The sequence below is a fragment of the Dreissena polymorpha genome, chromosome 7, assembly GCF_020536995.1.
Source record: "Dreissena polymorpha isolate Duluth1 chromosome 7, UMN_Dpol_1.0, whole genome shotgun sequence".
In the NCBI taxonomy this organism is placed as follows: domain Eukaryota; kingdom Metazoa; phylum Mollusca; class Bivalvia; order Myida; family Dreissenidae; genus Dreissena; species Dreissena polymorpha.
Window position 1 is genome coordinate 84,537,141 of NC_068361.1, and position 18,821 is coordinate 84,555,961.

At 37.5% G+C, this 18,821-nt stretch overlaps 2 protein-coding genes across 4 annotated transcripts in view; both read left to right on the forward strand.

Annotated features, from left to right (window-relative positions):
- LOC127837734 (ecotropic viral integration site 5 ortholog-like) overlaps nucleotides 1–9,087 on the forward strand; it is a 310,389-nt gene extending 301,302 nt beyond the window's left edge. For all 3 annotated transcript variants that reach the window (XR_008029455.1, XR_008029454.1, XR_008029457.1), the window contains one exon: nucleotides 8,427–9,087. The gene's annotated coding sequence lies outside the window, so the exon portion shown is untranslated. The remainder of the gene's footprint in view (nucleotides 1–8,426) is intronic.
- The window catches only part of LOC127837738 (uncharacterized), a 107,699-nt gene that overhangs the window by 36,634 nt on the left and 52,244 nt on the right, over nucleotides 1–18,821 (forward strand). Inside the window, exons 3-4 of the mRNA XM_052365054.1 lie at nucleotides 4,923–5,132; nucleotides 11,146–11,249. Of these exons, the coding sequence (XP_052221014.1) occupies nucleotides 4,923–5,132; nucleotides 11,146–11,249 (314 nt within the window). The remainder of the gene's footprint in view (nucleotides 1–4,922; nucleotides 5,133–11,145; nucleotides 11,250–18,821) is intronic.

Genomic DNA, 18,821 nt, shown 5'->3' on the forward strand with positions numbered 1-18,821 from the left:
CTTTCCGTCTAAACTTGATTTTCTCTAAGAAGAGACTTCCATTAGACAGAAAATACCATAGAAGTGGAGAGTGTTTTCCCTGATTAGCCTGTGCGGACTGCACAGGCTAATCTGGGACGACACTTTAAACACATGCATTAAGCCCCCTTTTCTCAGAGGGCGGCTCAGATATATTTTGGTGTCAATAGGCCTTAAAACTTGACAGTTTTCATGACAGAAGCCATTCAACCTTCAGAATACAAGGTTTGTATTGTGAAAGTAGAATGCAAAGAATGCGTTTTGTTAACAACTGTAATTAAAATTGAACACATTGACATTGTCCTCGTTACCATGACTGTGAAGATTTGAAAGATCCCTCAGTGCTGATAGATGACACAGATAAGGTTGACGTATCCATTAAGAGTAGTTACTAGAAAGGTTATTGTTGTTGATAACATAATGAAATCATCTTAATTGTTCCCTTGGGTTGTTCTACATTGACAACAAGTGGAACAGCCAGCACAATAAAATGGAAAATTATGAACAGTTTTATTTTAGCCTGTTAGATATGTAATTAAGTGTTTTTTTTACCATTTGGAAATGCATCCCTTTGGATTCAGAAAAATTGCGGGGCTTTGACTAAAATTGGGATTTTAGTGTTCATTTGGTTGTTGTAGTTTTACTAACAAATGCTTGAAATTTGATAATAAAGTGTTTTCAATATTATATTTACTAAGGTTCAATTTACAGAGCTGGATGGGAGATGAACTTTAACATGTAATGAAAAAGAAGGTCACAGATAAAAGAAAAACAGTCAATTTTGCTTTAAAGATTTTTTAACTTTACCATCCCACACATAAATGACTGATCCCATATGCTGGAAAACAAGACAATATTAAAAGCTTGCCTATGTAAAAACTAAGAATCAATCAAATTATGCTGTTTGTGTGTGTGTGTGTGTGTTTCTTTTTTTTTTGGGGGGGGGGGGGGCGTTGTTTTGCTGTTTTCAATGAGAGTTTAAAAAAAACGACATGCCTTAAGTGTTGACAGGGATTCACTTTGAGGTCATTGTTCAAAACCTTGTTGACTGCCATCTCACATGAATGACCCAAGGGTACATGCTCTTTTCAGCTCCTGTTTAGTTTATGTATGCCTCGCTTAACAATTTTAATGCTAATAAAGATATCCTGCGAAGAAGGGTAACCTAAGCCGGTGTTCTGAATGGTCCTTTTAACGGTGCGTTCAGTAGCGAACAAGAGGCCTATTTTGAAGAAGTGACCCGAAACTTGTATTTCAGTTCGATAAGGTAATACTATAACTCAAAACATAATGGCGCATTGCTTTTGAAGCAGGTAAACTTTAACATCATAAAACGTGTGTTTTACAGTCATCTTGCAATCATTTTACAGTCATGTTAAGTTTGAACGGAAGCCACATGTTTTAAAGGTTGTTATTAAGCTATCTTGATTCCTTGTTAACAATGTTTTTAGTTGTATTTATTGGTTTGTACTAAAAGATTGTGCTGTTTGAATAGGATTCGGCCGTTATTAGGTTTTCTAATGATGTACAGTTACTATACACCAACCTTGATGTGATTTGTCATTGTAAACGCCAGCGGCTATGGTTATTATCTGGTTAAGATATTGAACACGCCCATAATATATGGTTTCATTTCACAGTTGATTGGATAAACAAGTAATTGTTGTAAATGTAGGACTCCCATGCATCTTTCTTGATTTTCTTGTGCATTTTGTCTGATTATAACATATAAATATGGACTTAACCTTTTCACAACAGGGCATTTAATATATGACCATAAATATGGACTTAACCTTTTCACAACAGGGCATTTAATATATGACCATAAATATGGACGTAACCTTTTCACAACAGGGCATTTAATATATGACCATAAATATGGACTTAACCTTTTCACAACAGGGCATTTAATATATGACCATAAATATGGACTTAACCTTTTCACAACAGGGCATTTAATATATGACCATAAATATGGACTTAACCTTTTCACAACAGGGCATTTAATATATGACCATAAATATGGACTTAACCTTTTCACAACAGGGCATTTAATATATGACCATAAATATGGACTTAACCTTTTCACAACAGGGCATTTAATATATGACCATAAATATGGACTTAACCTTTTCACAACAGGGCATTTAATATATGACCATAAATATGGACTTAACTTTTTCACAACAGGGCATTTAATATATGACCATAAATATGGACGTAACCTTTTCACAACAGGGCATTTAATATATGACCATAAATATGGACTTAACCTTTTCATATCAGGGCATTTAACCCTTTACCTCTTAGATACATATTTTGACGAATTTGTAGTCACTTAAACAGTTAAATTTAATTAAAGACTTCATACTATATTCAAGATTTAAAGGCTTCATTTTCAACCCTTAGTTACTGATGAGCAGTAAACACAGCATAAAACCTGAACAGACTGCCAGTTATTCTCAAACTTTTCTGATTTTATGCTGTTTTCACATAGCCATTTTCACTTTGCCTCTGAGTGAGAAAGGGTTAGATATTCAAAGACATACATGCCATAATTTTTCAGACCAATTCCGGGACATTGTGTTAAATTGTCCGGGACTTTTGCCGATTTTCCGGGACATGTATAAAATGTTGCGATATTTATAGACATATGCATTTTTGGTACGTTTTGTTTTGTTTCGCATCGTTAATTGCAAAAGTTCGAAAGCCTATCCGAAATACACTTATTCTATTAACGTCAAAATAAACATTACTAGTTCCGTTACTAGATACAGGCCATGTGTTTTCAGTGTAAGCGTTCTAAACATAGATGGTGACGTCACTGCGTTATTGTTATTAAGACCGGTGTGTAACGCGTAGTTGTTGATACGCCTTTATTCATTTATAACATTTATATAATAAAAAAATACAACAATACAGTACCGTTAGATCATCAACTCAAATCAATTTACAATACATACAACCAATCACAATAAAACAAATACAACAAAACAGTACCGGTAGATCGTCAACTTAAAATCCGGACAGTCACACATTAGTTACACTCTTGTTTCGCTGTAGATATAAGTCAATTAACAAACAAAACAATGCCGCCTTTTCGGTTTGACCGCGAACGTGAGACAATCAATATGATAACAGGACCCCTGTTAATTGATCGATTTTGACACGTAGCGTAGTCTGCCTATTCGGGTAGACATTGTCATGGAGACCCTGCATATATACACAGATTCGAGGTGCAGTTAAGCCTAAGATAAGGTACATGTATATATGGATTTTGTAAATTCCGGGACATTTGACAGATTTCCGGGACAGCGGGACAAGTTCTTCATTTCCGGGACTGTCCCGGACAATCCGGGACGTATGGCATGTATGTCAAAGAGCTTGATGATCAGCTATCAAGATAACAGTATTATTTCATACACTAAATTACAAGTGTAGAAAATTGATTAAACAATCTTTCATTCACCATTGATTAGTGTTTTGTAGCCTGTTACACATAACTAAATACATGAATGTTTTTTAATCCAAATGTTTGCTGATTTACTTTTATCTGGTACACTGAGGATTTGTTTTATATGTCTATGTAACATTATATTGACTAGCTAATCAGGACAGCATTTTGTTGTGGTTTCTTGAATAAGGATACATGTCACATCTGACAAATGTGAAAAGGAAACTGTTTCCAATAAAATAGGTGGCCATCATCTTTCATTTTCCTTAACGAACCCTATCTGTCAAGGTGTATTTTAATATAATAAGGCAGTTTATGTATTTCACCTGAAAGGGAATTATATATTATTTAAGCCCATTATAAATACTAAATCATTGCTTGGAATGCAGTCCTGACAAGAACATGAATGGTTTATTGTTGATATAGGTGATAAATTACACATTTAGCACTTCACCTTAGTGGGAATTGTGTGTGCTTGTACTTTTATACATAATAAATATTACTGCTTACCAGTGTTTTTGTTTCATTCAAAATCAGGTCCGGTAACCTGACCCATTCCAATGGAAAAAAGTATATATTTTTCCCAAATGGGAGCTAAAAAATCCCTATGGAAGGTTTCCAAAAAAAAAAAAAAATGTTTTTTATATTTCAATATTTTGTTCATCTCCCATCCATATAAGGTCAATCTTAGTAAATATAATACAGGACACACTTGTATCCTTAATTTTGAAGCATTTTTCTAGCAAAACAACAACAACACTAATTTCCCAATTTTAGTCAAAACGCCGTGAATTTTCCCAATCCAAAGGGACCCGGCCCGATTCCCACAACGGTGAAAAAAACACTGCTAACATATTTATATTGATTCCAAGAGTTTATGAATGTATTTTAATACATCTACCCAGCAACTAAAAAAACAAATATCCATGTGTTAAAAATTACTGAAATGCAATGTAATAATGACTTAGAATTTTTAATTGTTTGGTGTATTTTTCTCTCACTATTTTGGGAATTGGAGCCGGGTCTATTTGGATTGGGAAAATCACATTTTTTTTTAAAACTAAAATTGGGAAATTAGTGTTGTTGTTGTTGTTTTGCTAACAAATACTTCAAAATAGAGAATATAAGTGTTTTCATTATGATATTTACTAAGTTTATATTACAGAGATGGATGGGAGATAAACTAAATGTTGAGATCTAAAATAAAAATTAGGGGGGGGGAACCTTCAATTGGGTTGTTTCTTTTGGACTTTTTGAACAGGAAAAAACATTAGAATTTGTCTACTTTATACGTAACATATTACTGCATGCAACATCATGGTTCGTGGAGGGGGGGGGGGGGGGCTAGCTCTCTATCAAAGCTTTGATACAAAGATGAAAATATGAACATACAGGATGGTAGATTCTTCAAACCCACACTTAGCTGTAAATGTGATTATTCCTCTTCCAGAGCACCTGCAAATGACTGATGTGCCCTGCACAGTAACCTCCCCCTTTGAGTCACCCTTGATATCTGCACACCTCGAGAAGCTGGTAACAAGCTCCGGCTGCGTCACCAACAACACCAACCCGGAAACGGGGGCCGAGGTGCACGTCATTCGTTTCCATGGCAAATTGGAGGCGAACGTAGAGCTCCGCCTGGAAGACCCATATAAGACAAGTAAGTGACCAGGAACTTATAAACCCTTTACCACTTTGATACGTATTTTGACGCATTTGTAGTCCCTTAAAAAGTTACATTAAATTAAGACCTTTCTTACTAGATTCAAGTTTTAAAGGCTTTATTGCCAACCCTTAGATACTGATGAGCAGCAAACAGCATAAAACCTGAACAGACTGCGAGTTACTCACAGGCTGTTATGGTTTTATGCTGTTTGCTCATAGCCAGTTTTACTTTGCTTCTGAGTGACCAGTGGCTTAAGACATGCCTTTTCCTGGTGTATATACGGGTTCCATAAACGGAACCATTCCCAAACCGAAATTGTAAAACAATAACCCAAAATGTTTATCTTGACAATATCTTGGCCAAGTTTGAATCCAGATCATATGAGTCTAGAAACTAGGTCAGCAGGTCAAATCTAGTCAAAAAGGTAATTTCCGTTAGAATGAGATTTATAATATCATCATATAAATATATGTTATTAAAAAATATATGCTGGTGACAGTCAATGACATTATATGGAAATCATGTAATTGTGCAAATAAATTCAATATCAGGTTTACTACAGTACACTCCACGTGTTTTCCCAAATTTCCCTCCATACTCTGCGGACAGTATCTCCGAGGGAGATTAAGAAAATTTCGCGATACGCAGCGTTTGCATGATTTGGAACTCCGCGTTGAACGATCGGCAAAACTGATAAGCCGACGCGGCGGCCCTCGGCTTTGGCAACGCCGGGGAAACTCTGTGTTTAACGAGATAACAATCAATTCAACTTTGTTTGACTTCCTGATTTTCAAATAAAATTACATTTATTACAAGTACATATATTTATTAATATATATATAATATACAATTTAAAAAAATCAACCAAGATAGATCGATCCCCACGTGGTGTCTGAAGGCATAACTTACTCAAGTAAACACGTTCAATGAATGCATAAGGAATGGTTTTAATTGTCGGAACAAAGTCAATTCTCTGCTCATTATTGCATTTATTTTCTCTTTGTAGGTAGGTTATTCCATTTATTGCTAAAAGAAGGTGGTAACTATTGAGTTGATAGTTGAATTAAATATTCACAGTTGTATTCTAGTTGTGTCGACATTCAAAACAATGTTTACCAGTAATTATGGACCAAATCGGCAGAGTGACATTCACACATGTTAATCCCTTTTGTCAAAACACTGCAGACAGCAGTCTACACAATAGGTCAGTAGACAAGCTTTGCGTGTTTTCATAACGTCAAACACTTAATCCAGTTCCGCCCAGATGTCTTCTTTAATCAGTTTACAGTACAATTACTGTTAAACTAATTACTCTACTAAAATATCGTAACGATAAAGATTCGGCGTGTTGGATTTGAAATTATTTTGGAGGAAATATCAACTTATTCGCGATATAATTTTGTTTAAAAATACCAAAAAAACTTTTAACCGAAATCAACAGAATTCAGTGTTCTCTGCGCTACAAAGCTTGTATACAAAAAATATACATGATGACTGTATATTGGAAGCATTTGTAAATGTCGTGTTAACATTAAAAAATGTAGTGTGTTTCGGATTACTAATTATTAATCTCATTTGGAAATTTTACGGAACATTTATTCTTGTGTTATATGTGTTATGATTTAAATATTAATTTTTAGACGTATTAATTTTCTATACAATTATCTTTATTTTTATATGCCACAGTATTGAAACAATATTTTAATTACACTGTTTATACTTTTTGGCATGCCCAGTAGCACACTGCTAACGAGGTGTTGCGCGTCGATTGCTGATAAGAACGGAAATTGTCTGCATTTACTGACTAGGCTAAAGTAATACACGCCGCGGGCATTAGCGAACTCGGCGGAACGCCGTGTTTTACCTTGCTTTCAAACTCCGCGTAAACACTCGCTAGCAGGAAAAAAACGCGGAGTGAGCGCGTTTTTTGGGGAAAACGCATGGAGTGTACTGTATTTGTTAAAGGCTCTAAATTATATGACAGCAATACCATAAATTTGAATACTTGTTCTTCTTTCTTGCACATTTCACCATTTCTTTGTGATATCTCATTGGATAACAAGTCAGTGACTTCTGCTCGTTAAAAGAGTATTTTCTGCTCGAAAGTGTGACTGAGTGGGGGTGTTTGCTTTGTTAAACACAACCCTCTTGGTCAGGTTTGTGTCTGAGGTCTCTACCAAATGAATGAGCATCATGCACAAGTTGATGGATTGCGTCATTAAAAGGAAACTGAGCAATAACTCCTTAGTTGTTTTGTCAACCATCATCATTGATAACTACAATTGTTAATTGTCTTGTCGCTATTTAATACATAAGAAATTGTTTCATACCAGGAAAAACTAAGGGGTCAGTCTATTTCAGCCGTATCTACAAGTCCATTACACAGACCCATTCCCAAAGCAAAAAACAACAACAACCAGTTCTTTAGCCGATAGTTTATGAACTAATAATATGATAAAAAAAATAATAATTATAAAAAGAACAAAAACATATTACCCCTGTAACATTAACGGTTTAACTTCTTTGATCTCATATCATTGTGAGGTGTTACTTTTGATTTATGACCATGTCATATATTATATTTATGACCAAGTTATATGTCAGCTAATGCGAATTTAAATTAACCAGCGATAAATCACCAATTAAAATATGGGTTGACAAACAGAGCTGGATTGTCTTTGAATAACCTGACCTTCTATTTGATAAAACTATGTTGTTTGACCTTCTTATCCATCCATCTGTGTTTTCATGTAACTGATAATAAATTATGCAGTAGGTTTAAATTGGCTGTCAAAACCAGGTCTGCTAGAACAGTTGTACAAATCAGTGGATCATTGGTTCCATTCCCAGCCTTGGTATTACAGAAGAAAAGCAACAACAACAATAACCTGGCTTAAATTAAATTTGGATCATTGAAAACAGTGCCAATAAGGAAAAAAAGAAGATATTAATAAATGTAAATGGGTTTTCATAAAAGTGTAAAATCTTAGTGATGGGACTGCTATTAGGCAGACATGCAGTCAGGCATATAGCAGCATCAAACCGGCTGTTTCTGGTCAATAACTTAGATTTTTATTGACCACCTTTTTATGTCCCCCACTATAGTAGTGGGGGGCATATTGTTTTTGCCCTGTCTGTTGGTTGGTTCGTCTGTTGGTTGGTCTGTTGGTTGGTTTGTGCCAACTTTAACATTTGCAATAACTTTTGCAATATTGAAGATAGGAACTTGATATTTGGCATGCATATGTATCTCATGGAGCTGCACATTTTGAGTGGTGAAAGGTCAAGGTCAAGGTCATCCTTCAAGGTCAAAGGTCAAATATATGGGTCAAAATCGCTCATTTAATGTACACTTTTGCAGTATTTCAATATTCAAGATAGCAACTTGATATTTGGCATGCATGTGTATCTCATGGAGCTGCACAATTTGAGTGGTTAAAGGTCAAGGTCAATGTCATCCTTCAAGGTCAGATGTCAAATATATGTGGCCAAAATCGCTCATTTTATGAGTACTTTTGCAATATTGAAGATAGCAACTTGATATTTGGCATGCATGTGTATCTCATGGAGCTGCACATTTTGAGTGGTGAAAGGTCAAGGTCAACCTTCAAGGTCAGAGGTCAAATATATGTGGCCCAAATCGCTAATTTTATGAATACTTTTGCAATATTGAAGATAGCAACTTGATATTTGGCATGCATGTGTATCTCATGGAGCTGCACATTTTTAGTGGTGAAAGGTCAAGGTCAAGGTCATCCTTCAAGGTCAAATATATGGGTCAAAATTGCTCATGTAATGTCACTTCTGCAATATTGAAGCTAGCAATTTTATATTTGAAATGCATGTGTTTCTCATGGAGCTGCACATTTTGAGTGGTGAAGGGTCAAGGTCAAGGTCATCCTACAAGGTCAAACGTCATATAGGGGGACATTGTGTTTCACAAACACATCTTGTTGTCAGTGGCTTTCAATATTACAAGGTCACATTAGCCAATTTATTTAGCCTAATTCTTTGAAAAATGGGCTTAATGCATGTGGGTATGTAGCTGTAGTCCCAGATTAGGGAATATACTTTCTGCTTGTATTGTGTGTTTTTTCGTTTATTGGAAGTTTTGTGGAAACAAAAACTAGTTTAAACACAAGGTAATGTTCTTGATCAGCAAGTGCAGACTGGGACAACACTCAAATACAGTATCCCCAGTGCAGACTGGGACAACACTCAAATACAGTATCCCCAGTTTACCAAGAACAAGGCCTCGTAGTGCAGACTGGGACAACACTCAAATACAGTATCCCCAGAGTGCAGACTGGGACAACACTCAAATACAGTATCCCCAGAGTGCAGACTGGGACAACACTCAAATACAGTATCCCCAGTGTGCAGACTGGGACAACACTCAAATACAGTATCCCCAGTTTACCTGCAGACTGGGACAACACTCAAATACAGTATCCCCAGTGTGCAGACTGGGACAACACTCAAATACAGTATCCCCAGTTTACCAAGACAGACTGGGACAACACTCAAATACAGTATCCCCAGTTTACCAAGAACAAGGCCTTGTTTTGCTTTCAAATCTTTCTAATTCAACAAACAAGTTTAGTGAAACAGAAAGGCCTATCGACCTGTGTTCGTGAACAGGTAATTACTTTCAATATAAGGTGACCATCATCCTGTTTATATGTCTCTGTCAGCTTCTCAATTGCTCATGTGATTCATGGACAGAGCTCCAGATAAGGGTCGTATTTTCGTAATTACGAATTATTTTCAAGTCCGTTACGTATTTATTTTAAAACTTGTCGTACCATTAAGAATTACAAAATCAAGTTACGAATATTATTTTTACATCGGTTCGTATCGATTTTTATTGAGTTCTTTTGGCGTATTAAAGATCTTTGTGGTGCTTATATCGAATGGTTATCGGGTTTGTTTAACAAAGCGCATTTTTTCCAATAAAAGCTGCGCATACAGTCTTTCTGTCAAAAAACAATGGCGGCGCCCAGAGAGCGTCCTAAAAAACTGCAAAGCGTCCAAAAACACGCTTTTAACATATTGTACGCAAAGTGAGCCGAAGTTAAATGTTTAGAAAGACATTATAGAAAAGATCTTATACGATGTTGTATGTTCAGTTGCCGACACAGTCGGAAAAGCTAAACAAAAACGCGACACGACGGGTCCAAACTTAAACAAAAAAACAAAAACATTGAACAAGTGGAAGGGACAAGTCCCATGGCTAATCGTTGAAAAGATTAAAGGGGAGACCCGTTTTAAATGTGAAATATGTAAAAATTCATCTAAGGCATGCAATCTAAACACAGTTTTGGCATATGAAGGTATTGGAAAAATAAAATTGTATAATACTGATAAGACACTGTTGAACTCGTATAAATAAAGTTGCTAGTATGTTTATTTTGATTTTTTTGGCATGAAAATAACCATTATTATTTATTTTTAGGTCATTTAGAAAAAATAAGAATTATTTTCCAAAACTTAGTAGTAACGTTAAGAATAAAATTTCAGAGTTAAGAATTCTCTTTGAAAATCTGGTAGTAATTTAAGAATTTCACAAAACCTTATCTGGAGCTCTGATGGATATACAATAGTTTGAGCTCTTGGCCCTAGAAATGTTTGCCAGGCCCCTAGATTTTCTGAGAAAATGGTAGCTATGTTTTCTATGCAAAAAGTGAGAGAATAAATGTGGGTAACTGTGGTCAAAATGTGAGCCAGAAACTGTGGGAATTGTTCCAGACGCTGAGAAGCCCTCTTGCTCTCCTTGGACAAACAATCTGAGACAAACAGAAAGGGGGTGCTGTATCTCAGTAATTTATGAAATGTGATAATTTTCAATTCCATGTCAGATTTTGAGAGACTTCTTGAAAACCTTGGACAAAAGACCTTAGATCAAAGGAAAGGTGGAGTTGTTCATCAGTCAAGAATGTGATGTGATTTGTTAAATTCTGTTTCAGACTCAGTCTGTGATGTGATTCATTCAATTGGATGTTTTCAGATTTTGACAAGCCAATCGTTGTCGTGCTGGCCTCTGATGTTAAGGTGTTCTGGCACGTGAGGATCCAGAATCAGCCAGAGCAGCTTCAGCAGCACACCTTCATTGTAAGTACACGTCCCTGTGATATACTCTACACTCATAGCCCAGCTTCAGCAGCATACCTTCATTTTTAGTACACCTCCCTTTGATATGCTGTACACTCATAGCCCAGCTTCAGCAGCACACCTTCATTGTAAGTACACCTCCCTTTGATATGCTGTACACTCATAGCCCAGCTTCATCAGCATGCATTCATTGTAAGTACACCTCCCTGTGATATACTGTACACTCAAAGCACAGCTTCAGCAGCATACCTTCATTGTAAGTACACCTCCCTGTTATATACTGTACACTCATAGCCCAGCTTCAGCAGCATACCTTCATTGTAAGTACACCTCCCTTTGATGTACTCTACACTCATAGCACAGTTTCAGCACCATACCTTCATTGTAAGTACACGTCCCTGTGATATGCTGTACACTCATAGCCCAGCTTCATCAGCATGCCTTCATTGTAAGTACACCTCCCTGTGATATGCTGTACACTCATAGCACAGCTTCAGCAGCATACCTTCATTGTAAGTACACGTCCCTGTGATATACTCTACACTCATAGAACACCTTCAGCAGCATACCTTCAATGTAAATATACCTCCCTGTGATATGCTGTACCCTCATAGCACAGCTTCAGCAGCATACCTTCATTGTAAGTACATGTCCCTGTGATATTCTGTTCACTCATAACATAGTTTCAGCAGCATACCTTCATTGTAAGTACACCTCCCTGTTATATGCTATACTCTTATAGCACAGCCTCAGCAGCACACTGTCATTGTAAGTACACCTCCCTGTGATATACTGTACACTCATAGCACAGCTTCAGCAGCATACCTTCATTGAAAGTACATGTCCCTGTGATATGCTGTACACTGATAGCACAGCTTCAGCAGCATACCTTCATTGTAAGTACACATCCCTGTGATATGCTGTACACTCATATCCCTGCTTCAGCTGCACACCTTCATTGTAAGTACATGTCCCTGTGATATACTGTACACTCATAGCACAGCTTCAGCAGCACACCTTCATTGTAAGTACACATTTCTGTGATATGCGGTACACTCATAGCCCAGCTTCAGCTGCACACCTTCATTGAAAGTACATGTCCCTGTGATATACTGTACACTCATAGCACAGCTTCAGCAGCACACCTTCATTGTAAGTACATGTCCCTGTGATATACTGTACACTCATAGCCCAGCTTCAGCAGCACACCTTCATTGTAAGTACACGTTCCTGTGATATACTGTACACTCATAGCCCAGCTTCAGCTGCACACCTTCATTGTAAGTACACGTCCCTGTGATATGCTATACACTCATAGCCCAGCTTCAGCTGCACACCTTCATTGTAAGTACATTTCCCTGTGATATACTGTACACTCATAGCCCAGCTTCAGCAGCACACTATCATTGTTAGTACACCTCCCTGTGATATGCTGTACCCTCATAGCACAGCTTCAGCAGCATACCTTCATTGTAAGTACATGTCCCTGTGATATACTGTTCACTCATAACATAGCTTCAGCAGCATACCTTCATTATAAGTACACCTCCCTGTTATATGCTATACTCTTATAGCACAGCCTCAGCAGCACACTGTCATTGTAAGTACTCCTCCCTGTGATATACTGTACACTCATAGCACAGCTTCAGCAGCATACCTTCATTGAAAGTACATGTCCCTGTGATATGCTGTACACTCATAGCACAGCTTCAGCAGCATACCTTCATTGTAAGTACACGTCCCTGTGATATGCTGTACACTCATAGCCCAGCTTCAGCTGCACACCTTCATTGAAAGTACATGTCCCTGTGATATACTGTACACTCATAGCACAGCTTCAACAGCACACCTTCATTGTAAGTACATGTCCCTGTGATACACTGTACACACATAGCCCAGCTTCAGCAGCACACCTTCATTGTAAGTACACGTCCCTGTGATATACTCTACACTCATAGCCCAGCTTCAGCTGCACACCTTCATTGTAAGTACACGTCCCTGTGATATGCTGTACACTCATAGCCCAGCTTCAGCTGCACACCTTCATTGTAAGTATATGTCCCTGTGATATACTGTACACTCATAGCCCAGCTTCAGCAGCACACTATCATTGTAAGTACACCTCCCTGTGATATACTGTACACTCATAGCACAGCTTTAGCAGCACACCTTTGTTGTAAGTACACCTCCCTGTGATATGCTGTACACTCGATGTACAGCTTCAGCAGCATACCTTCATTGTAAGTACACCTCCCTTTGATGTACTGTACACTCATTGCACAGCTTCAGCAGCATACCTTCATTGTAAGTACACCTCCTTGTGATAAATTGTCCACTCATTGCACAGCTTTAGCAGCATACCTTTATTGTAAGTACATGTCCCTGTGACATACTGTACACTCAAAGCACAGCTTCAGCAGCATACCATCATTGTAAGTACACCTCCCTGTTATATACTGTTCACTCATAGCACAGCTTCAGCAGCATACCTTCATTGTAAGTACACGTCCCTGTGATATGCTGTACACTCATAGCACACTTTCAGCAGCATACCTTCATTGTAAACACACCTCCCTGTGATATACTCTTTACTCATAGCATAGATTCAGCAGCATACCTTCATTGTAAGTACACGTTCCTGTGATATTCTGTTCACTCATAGCATGGCTTCAGCACCACACCTTCATTGTAAGTACACGTCCCTGTGATATGCTGTACACTCATAGCACAGCTTCAGCAGCATACCTTCATTGTAAGTACATGTCCCTGTGATATACTCTACACTCATAGCACAGCTTCAGCAGCATACCTTCATTGTAAGTACACGTCCCTGTGATATACTGTACACTGATAGCCCAGCTTCAGCTGCACACCTTCATTGTAAGTACCCGTCTCTGTGATATGCTGTACCCTCATAGCCCAGCTTCAGCTGCACACCTTCATTGTAAGTACACGTCCCTGTAATATGCTGTACACTCATAGCCCAGCTTCAGCAGCACACCTTTGTTGTAATTGCATGTCCCTGTGATATACTGTACACTCATAGCACAGCTTCATCAGCATGCCTTCATTGTAAGTACACGTCCCTGTGATATACTGTACACTCATAGCATGGCTTCAGCAGCATACCTTCATTGTAAGTACACGTCCCTGTGATATACTGTACACTTATAGCTCAGCTTCAGCAGCATACCTTCATTGTAAGTACACCTCCCTTTGATATGCTGTACACTCATAGCCCAGCTTCATCAGCATGCCTTCATTGTTAGTACACCTCCCTTTGATATGATGTACACTCATAGCAAAGCTTCAGCAGCATACCTTCATTGTTAGTACACCTCCCTTTGATATGCTGTACACTCATGGCCCAGCTTCATTAGCATGCCTTCATTGTAAGTACACCTCCCTTTGATATGCTGTACACTCATAGCCCAGCTTCATCAGCATGCATTAATTGTAAGTACACCTCCCTGTGATATACTGTACACTCATAGCACAGCTTCAGCAGCATACCTTCATTGTAAGTACACGTCCCTGTGATATACTGTACACTCATAGCATGGCTTCAGCAGCATACCTTCATTGTAAGTACACGTCCCTGTGATATACTGTACACTCATAGCTCAGCTTCAGCAGCACCCCTTCATTATAAGTACACCTCCCTTTGATGTACTCTACATTCATAGCACAGCTTCATCAGCATACCTTCATTGTAAGTTCACCTCCCTGTGATATACTGTACACTCAAAGCCCAGCTTCAGCAGCATACCTTCATTGTAAGTACACCTCCCTTTGAAATGCTGTACACTCATAGCCCAGCTTCATCAGCATGCCTTCATTTGAGTACACGTCCCTGTGATATGATGTGCACTCATAGCCCAGCTTCATCAGCATACCTTCATTGTAAGTACACCTCCCTTTGATATGCTGTACACTCATAGCACAGCTTCATCAGCATGCCTTCATTGTAAGTACACGTCCCTGTGATATACTGTACACTCATAGCACAGCTTCAGCAGCATACCTTCATTGTAAGTACACCTCCCTGTGATATGATGTGCACTCATAGCCCAGCTTCATCAGCATACCTTCATTGTTAGTACACATCCCTGCGATATGCTGTACACTCATGCCCCAGCTTCATCAGCATACCTTCATTGTAAGTACACGTCCCTGTGATATGCTGTACACTCATAGCCCATCTTCAGCAGCTTACATTCATTGTAAGTACACCTCCCTTTGATTTGCTGTACACTCATAGCCCAGCTTCAGCAGCACACCTTCATTGTAAGTACACCTCCCTTTGATTTGCTGTACACTCATAGCACAGCTTCAGCAGCATACCTTCATTGTAAGTACACGTCCCTGTGATATACTGTACACTCATGGCATGGCTTCAGCAGCATACCTTCATTGTAAGTACGTGTCCCTGTGATATACTCTACACTCATAGCACAGCTTCAGCAGCATACCTTCATTGTAAGTACACGTCCCTGTGATATACTGTACACTCATAGCAGTTGCTCTGTCAGTCTGTGCGTGGGTCCCAGTGTCCTGATGCCTGTCTTGGCAATTAATTTGCCATGTATTGATACATTTTAAAATGAAATACAACTTTAATAAATGTGAGGAATTTTGAGAATACATCTGGCAAGTCACATCTGTCTGCTTACCTCAGATGACAAGGTCACACTTGGAGGTCAAAAGTAAAGTATGGCCATAAACATGGGTGAGAACTGATGGCAGAATCCCAATACCATTTTTGAGATCAGTATACATTTGAGGAGAAAATTTTACAAGGGGTAGGGAGGTTGGGGTATCTCCAAAGGCGATTCTGATCCTCAGACATAATCCTTTCAATAAAATGTTTATGTTGATGGGGGAATCAGTGCCTGTAAAACATTTCTAGTTTACATTAAAAAAAAAATCTTTGACAGGTCTTTTCTTTTACTTGTTTGAATATTGCATGCATTCTTTTATGAATCTTTTACAATGTGTGAAAATTTTGCCAAACTCCAAATAAGTCTCTAAAACATGATAGTATATTAAGGTAATAGTGCATGTGAATGAAAGTAAATGTAAGTACTCATCACTATGGTAACTATCACATGCTTTACAACCTCTGTACTGATTGAATACGGTATTCATTACTAAATACCGGACTGATTTAATGTTTCTCAAGCCATTATTCTAATCTTCTAGATATCTTTCATAACCGTTGGTTCAAAAGTGATAAGGAATGTGTGATTCTTAAAAGGTTAATATTTGAACATGGTTGTTAATGATAGTGTTATGTAAAAGAAGACCTTTTATACAGTTTAAGATAAGTATTATTAAGTTCTCATGGTTGGTTTGTTTGTTTTGCTAATGTTTGTGTCCACATTAACTGAGTGGAATGGTGAAGATTGCGAAATTAGGAAATAACATATCTTGTGGAAATTACGTTAGGTCAAATATAAAAGTGTTCTGGGTATCAATTTCGAACACCCAGCTAGTTTCATAAATTTAGCCACTGCAATCCTATTTCCGCATTAACATTGTGTGTAAAAATAATTATAGACCATGATTTTATATATTTGTTTGATGCTACAGGTAAACGCCTGGCTTGTCTTGTCTTGGTAAATGTTATTTTGGAGCTGTTTTTGTAATTGCCACTGGTACTGCCTGCCGAACTTTGCTTACCGTATTTTTCCAAATAAAAATTACCAGAGGTTTAAACTTTTCGCAAGAAATTCCTAATACTCACTCATGAGGACTTAACCTTTTCATAACAGGGCATTTAATATGCACTTCACCTTTTCACAACAGGACATTCAATATGGACTTGACCATTCCACAACAGGGCATTTAATATGGACTTCACCTTTTTACAATAGGGCATTTACTATGAAATTTACCATTTCACAACAGGGCATTTAATATGGACTTAACCTCTTCACACAAGGCATTTAATATCGACTTAATCTTTTCACAACAGGCCATTTAATATATGACCATAAATACGGACTTTACCTTTTCACAACAGGGAATTAAATAATATATTACCATAAATATGGACTTAACCTTTTCACAACAGGGCTTTAATATATGACCATAAATATGGACTTACCCTGTTCACAACAGGGCATTTAATATTATGACCATAAATATGGACTTACCCTTTTCACAACAGGGCATTTAATATATGACCATAAATATGGACTTACCCTTTTCACAACAGGGCATTAAATATATGACCATAAATATGGACTTAACCTTTTCACAATATGTCATTTAATATATGATTATAGATATGGACTTAACCTTTTCACAACAGTGCATTTAATAAATGACCATAATATTGACCCAACCTTTTCACAACAAGGCATTTAATATATGACCATAACTATGGACTTACCCTTTTCACAACAGGGCATTAAATATACAACCATAAATATTGGCTCAACCTTTTCACAACAAGGCATTTAATATATGACCATAACTATGGACTTAACCTTTTCACAACAGGGCATATAATATGGACTTAACCTTTTCACAACATGGCATTTAATATGGACTTAACATTTTCACAACAAGGCATTCAATATATGACTATTAATATGGACTTTACCTTTTCACAACAGGGCATTTAATATGGACTTTATTTGGACTTAACCTTTTCACAAGAAGGCATTTAATATATGACTATAAATATGGACTTACCTTTTCACAACAAGGCATTTAATATGAACTTAACCTTTTCACAACATTGGAATTTAATATGGACTTAAACTTTAAACAACAGGGCATTTAATATATGACTATAAATATGGACTTAACCTTTTCACATCAGGGCATTATATATATGACCATAATTATGGACCTAACCAGTTCACAACTGGACATTTAATATATATGACCATAAATTTGCTTTGCTGTCATTGTGTCTGTTTATAGAAAACATAGTATTTGTACTGCACAATAAGAGCGCTGAACGCAAAGTGAATGCATTAATTAAACTCAGTGTTTTGGATGTAATGAATTTAACTCTCAGTGCTGGAACCGAATTTTGAAGGCCTTTGCAAACGGATTGGATTCAGATGAGACGCTACAAAACGTGGCGTCTCATCAGGATCCAAACTGTTTGCTAATCTTATAGTATTTTTTGAAAAAAATCGAAGAAAATGCTAATTTTAGGAATTCAGCAGACAACATTTTAGCAGACGACAAATTTCCCAGCATGCAAAGGGTTAAAATGGGGGAAGCATAACTAGGGAATATATGGTAAATCGGGCTGCAAGGTGTGGGGTTGCATAGCTGGAACCATCTTTGAATCCATGAGTCATGGCCTGGGTAGATATGCAGGTATATAGGCAAGATGATGTAAAAGTGCAATAGCTGGATAGCTGGTGGAAAACTGTAGAATTCTAAGGTCTTCTAGTTCATGGCTTACTGGGTTTATTTACCAGGTTTTAACTCTTTCAGTGCTGGAACGCAATTTTGGAGGCCTATGCAAACAGTTTGGATCGAGATGAGATGCCACAAAACGTGGCGTCTCATCAGGATCCAATCTGTTTGCTATTCTTATAGTAT